This window comes from Nicotiana tabacum, chromosome 18, assembly GCF_000715075.1.
Source record: "Nicotiana tabacum cultivar K326 chromosome 18, ASM71507v2, whole genome shotgun sequence".
Taxonomy (NCBI): domain Eukaryota; kingdom Viridiplantae; phylum Streptophyta; class Magnoliopsida; order Solanales; family Solanaceae; genus Nicotiana; species Nicotiana tabacum.
This window is the reverse complement of record NC_134097.1, coordinates 75,314,741-75,320,902: the sequence shown is the minus strand read 5'-3', so window position 1 is coordinate 75,320,902 and position 6,162 is coordinate 75,314,741. Positions and strand designations below refer to the sequence as shown.

Sequence of the window (6,162 nt, the reverse complement as noted above, 5' to 3'; positions counted from 1 at the left end):
TATCCCTCATGCTAAACGAGTCCTTAGAGTCTACATTGTGGATGCTACTAGATGAGAACCAAAGATCCTCAATTTATAAAAGTCCAAAATTTTATCCTCCAAGAAAAAGGACTAGCCAACAATAACAAAAACAATAAAAAACCTAGTGAAATCCCACAATTAGCCAAATATATAAAAAAAGTATAATTTTCTTTTAGGAAAAGAAAAAATTAATTACGGCAAATATTTGATTAGTCATCGAATTTAAGAATTTAAAAGAAACTCTTTGAAATTTATGATCACAAACATATAATGCATTTTTTGTGATATATAAATTATTTTTTATAATACTAACATAATAAGCTTATGTTATTTTAAAATAAAAATATGATTTTCTTAAGCAGAATATAAATTAAAATTACAATCTAAAACGAAATATGACATTTTAATTATTAATAATTATGAAAATAATACTCCTTACGTTCCGGTTTATATGAACCTATTTTTTTATCCTTTCCAAAAAGAATGACCCATTTCTAAATTTGGAAACAATTTAGCTTAAACTTTCAATTATACCTTTAATGAGAAGCTTTTATAATTACACAAATATGTTGGACCTCTTTTTAACTTATTTAGGACCACAAATTCAGAAAGTATTCATTTTTTTTAAACTTTGTACCAGTCTAACCGTTCACATAAATTGGAACGGAGAGAGTATAAAATAGGAGTAATACTAGTATAATTTTTGTTTAAAATTATATAATAATATAGTAGAAAAAGAAAGAATGCGAGGGCCACAACTCATCTACCGTCACGCCAATCGACCATCATTATATCACCATCTACCCCAATCGACCTTCTCCAAGTTTCTTTCTTATCATCCTGAGATTCAAACAAACTATTTCTCTCTTCTAAATCTACTGCAAAATGAGCTGGTGGTGGGCTGGAGCTATTGGTGCTGCTAAGGTAAAAGTTTCAATTCCTCTTTCTCTTCACTCATTCTCTATTTTGCATCTATTAGAAATGAAACAGGTCCAAGTAAAAGTTGAATCAATCTATATATAGTCGATTTTTACGTCTGCTTGGAATTGAGACATACAGTAGTTGTTTTTTTTGATTTTACATCTAATCTAATTCAAATTTTAATTCCATAGAAAAAATTCGAAGAAGATGATGCACCACCCAAGTACCAAAGCGTAGCTCTAATCATCGGTGTCACCGGCATCGTCGGAAACAGTCTCGCCGAGATCCTCCCTCTCGCTGACACCCCCGGCGGTCCTTGGAAGGTCTACGGTGTTGCCCGCCGTCCTAGACCGTCTTGGAACGCCGATCACCCCATTGACTACATCCAATGTGACATATCAAACCCAGAAGATACCCAATCCAAACTCTCCCTTCTAACTGATGTTACTCACGTTTTTTACGTGACATGGGCCAGTAGATCCACTGAGGTTGAAAACTGTGAAATTAATGGGAAGATGTTTCAAAATGTTCTCAGTGTTATTATCCCTAATTGTCCCAACTTGCGCCACATCTGTTTGCAAACAGGCCGAAAACATTATTTGGGCCCCTTTGAATTGTATGGTAAAGTTGCTCATGATTCTCCATTTCACGAGGATTTACCTAGATTAGACGCCCCCAATTTCTATTACACTCTTGAGGATGTTTTGTTTAAGGAGGTGGAGAAGAAGGAAGGACTGACATGGTCAGTTCATAGGCCCGGGACAATATTCGGGTTTTCACCGTATAGTTTGATGAACATTGTTGGAACGCTTTGTGTTTACGCAGCTATATGTAAACATGAAGGGTTGCCATTGAAGTTTCCAGGCGTTAAAGCAGCGTGGGATGGATACTCGGATTGCTCGGATGCAGATTTGATTGCTGAGCATCAGATATGGGCTGCAGTGGATCCGTATGCTAAGAATGAGGCGTTTAATGTGAGCAATGGGGATGTTTTCAAGTGGAAGCATTTCTGGAAGGTTTTGGCGGAGCAATTTGGAGTGGAAGCCGCAGAGTTTGATGAAGTGAATAGGTGCACTTTGGCAGAGATGATGAAAGACAAAGGTCCAGTTTGGGATGAGATTGTGAAGGAGAACGGATTGACGCCTGCTAAATTGGAGGATGTTGGAGTTTGGTGGTTTGTTGATCTTATTCTTGCTGGAGATTGCCCTCTAGATACTATGAACAAGAGTAAGGAACACGGTTTCTTGGGATTCCGGAACTCGCAAAAAGCCTTCATTTCCTGGATTGATAAGGTGAAAGCCTACAAAGTTGTTCCTTAGTTTGATGTGCGTTTCTTGGTTTTACTGTGTGATAAATTATTTGAGCTTGTTTCCTCTCTATTATGTTGTTTAATAAGAAGTAATAATAGCAAATTGAAGCAATTTCTAGCTGAAATGATGTAACTTTTGGCTTCTATATGCTGTTTTGCTGTAATTATCCATTTGTTATGTTTTTTTGCATCTTCTTTTTGTACATGTTGGTAGCCTTGATGACTGGAAAGTGCTTATTAGTTTGATGAGATCTGTTTAGCATCTTTTTTTTTTATTGTGTTGATATTTGTTTATCACCTTTCTAATGAAGAAGTTAAACAACTTCTTGTTGCACTACCATTTCTACAAAGTTGTTACATGTTAGTAATGTTTGACCTATTTGAGTGTCTAACCTTTAACGTTGTAAGCACATATGGGTGCACTTGATTTATAAATGGATATTTTCATTGCAAATGGAAAATGAGCTAATATCTGACAAGATTACAAGTGAAGTAGAAGACAACGGAAATTAGCAATCTGAAGTTTCAAGTCCATGGTCTGAATGTGCCCTGCTTGTTTTGAATAATGCCATCTTTGAATGCGAATTGCTAAATCTAGAAGGTCTTATGGATGGTGATGCATTTGCTATGAAAGTCGAATACTGAGGTTAACGAATATTCATCTTTTAAAATCTGAAGTGTATACCAGATGAAGAACAATTTTTTGATATAATTGCATTTCAGAGGTTGTGTAACATGTACATCAATAAGGAGATCAGGTAGTCGTCCCATCGCTGTTTAGGGTACATAGTTAGAGTACACCATATCTATGTATCAAATTGGATATCAGTTATCTGGATATGACTGGGTAGTTGCAAATTCAAGAAGAATGTGGTCTAACAAACTGAAGCAGTTCCCAAATCCAGATCCTCATCATGTAGAATTACAAATACATGATCTTGGATGTCTAATTGATAACATGCATCTTCAATTATTCTAGCGTAAGAAATGACTTCAATTATAGCAAAGATGAATGTAATCATAAAAGAGCACATCTTGATTCAGCATGACGCTTAATAGAAAAGGATCAAAACAAGTGTTTTCAACATCATATCAAAACAAGTGTTTTCAACATCATATGTTGTTCTTTTTGGTCAACAACATAAATTATGTAATAATATATTATTTTGACAGGCAAACTAATAAGTCAAGTTGCTTGATTCACCATGATTTATTTGCTTCTTCAGTGTTTATATTTTTGATGTTTGTAATAGATTATCATGACCTGTTTCTGGATTAAAGCCTGCACAAATGTTTTGGGGGGTCATTAGACTTGGATCAATCCTATTTCAACCCTCTTCCTAGTTAGCAAGGGTGCCTAACCAGAAAATGGAAATTGGGTTTTCCTCTATGAAAGAGCTAGATTAGCAGTTTATCTGTGATGAATTCGTACTTAATTTTTTCTTGCCCATTCTTCTCTTGATTGAATTGCTTGATGCTTAACACTTGTAATTGGAGTCTATTTCGGGACTTATGGAAGCTCGTGCAAAGAAGATTTATATGTGAGTAGTTCCCCATCTCTCTCTAGCCTGGCTGCACTCTATCTAATATATCTCTAACTTATTCAATGAGAATTTTTAAGCAGTCCCCTTACTTTAGTGCTAATGTAGAATCAATCAATAGTTCTAGTCTGGATAGGTTGATCAAATTTGATAGATTTGGCATTGGAAACAAGAGGTTCCTAGAGTAGCTAGATGGGAAATAAAATAATTCTTGTTCGTACATAGACTTCTCTGGTACGAAATAGCCACTTCAAATAAGTTCATTGCTCCGGCTCAACATACGATTAATCCAGCATGAGTTAGGTGATTTCAATCAACAATCTTGTCTATTGTCGTCCGTATATGTCTTGGATGTTGATCTTAAAATTTGAAGCACAATCTAAAGAAGAGAGTACTTGCGTGGTATTTTAAGCAACAAAAAGATCAAAGTGATTGCCTCAACTTTTATGTCCTTTCCTAAGTGACGTTATTGCTTTCCGATCATTCTGAGGAGCAAAGCACAAGTTTAATGTTCGTTTAAAAGCTAAAATGACAGGTAGTAGTAATCAATAGGGATTTACGCCATGGATTGCTGACAGTAAAAGAATTTTATATTGTCAGGATAATTTAGTGGTTATAGCAAGTTATCATTTTATTTTTAAGTTACTAGTAGTATATTAGATATTGCGATACAGAATTACTTGTTGTATTAAATCAACTTGATGGTGTAATAAATATATACATCGTAAGTACTTCGTATTTAAACTCATCAATAGGTATAAGCTTGAGGTCGCTGGTTACAATTCTCATTTAGCAGACGGGCAAAACGTTATTTTTCTACTAGAATGAATACCATGTCCATTGACATGAATCACGCCCCAGGAAGATCCTCATGTCCCTTAGCAATGTTCCTTGGCAGTGTCAGTCAACAAGAATGGGAACCATGGATTTTTTTTTAATCCACCAAGGGATGTGGTGGGAAGCATGGGATTCATCTATCCTTTTATTTTTAATCGGGTCAACTTGTGCACACCTAAACTGTTTTACCGGGTATCTGTTATCTCCCACAAACACAAGCTTTGTCCATAAAGGTTTGGGCAGATGAGGGAAATCACTAGTATTTTTTTTGCCTTTGTTAGGATTTGAACCTGGGACCTCATAGTCTCCTTCCATTTTATTGACCATTAGGCCACACCTTTGGGTGAAATTTCTAGTAGGGAACGTTTCACCTTTCAATGTACCTTATACGCGGTGAATCTGGATCAAATCAAACTAGTATGTTCCTGGCAGTAGATAATTAAACAAAAAAAATATGGATTTTAAGTTGGGACAGTATAAATGTTTTGTTTGGTATAAGACAGATTATGAGTCCGTTAGTGAATGCGACTTTATCATATTCAACAATGTTTAAAAAAATTAATAGAAGATTAGCAGGCGGGTCAAGGTCCTATGAGATGCATGCTACTTGAAGTAATATGTTTTCGGACGAATTGTTTTCATGCGTAAATCATTTTTTAGTGTTTAGTCATATTGAATTGTTAAAAATGATTTTTCAATATAATATTTCTACTTGAAATGGGAAAATGACATGTCACTTATTACAACTTACAAGTATCCAAGCTCTAGTTGTTTGTCAACTTTTTTCAACACACTTTAGCACCCAAAAATTATAATATATCAAAGCACTATCTCCGTTAACGGTACGTGTTATAGGATTAATATATGTTCCTTTTATAACCAATCAAATACAAAACAGTATCCAGAAAACTGTTTCCGGAGATAAGAAAATGTTATCTTTGTTGAAAATTTTATGTTATACACTTATACCAAAACACACCCTCATGATGTCATTGAGATGGCAAATTGGAATTTCATAAAACTCTGCGTTACAAAATAAAAAGTAGGATACTGGATGGCAAAGTTAAGCCGTCTTAAATGTTAATGTATCATGGAAATTGGAAATCAGAAGATATCTTACAAAGTTCTGATAACAAAGAAGAGGAGGTGTCTATAACTTGACTACACATTGATAATTCCTATTTCCTACTAGATTACATTGATAAGTCGTACTACTGATTTTAATTTATGGAACTACTTTTACTTGCATTAAATGAAATTTGATCGCATCATTGCACATGAGATTTAGTTGTGTAGTCCGTTACAAATCTTATTTTAGTTATATGACCCTTCTCATTAGAGATCAATAATAATAACACAAAAAATTTATATATAAAATATAGGACACTGCACACGATGTATATAATACGTGGTTACACAAAAATTTCTCTTTTACCGCATATAGATCAATTAATTGATTCTACTGCAGGCCATGAACATTGATTTTACCGCAAGATCTTGAACTTTTAAGTTTTTTAGACGTATATTCTAGCT

General features: G+C 34.5%; 1 protein-coding gene across 1 annotated transcript; it reads left to right on the top strand.

Annotated features, from left to right (window-relative positions):
• The first annotated feature begins 906 nt into the window (after window positions 1–906).
• Window positions 907–2,261, top strand: LOC107816081 (3-oxo-Delta(4,5)-steroid 5-beta-reductase-like). The gene is given in 2 exon segments (NM_001325969.1): window positions 907–945; window positions 1,134–2,261. Coding segments are annotated over 2 exon segments (1,167 nt in total).
• The last annotated feature ends 3,901 nt before the right edge of the window (window positions 2,262–6,162 follow it).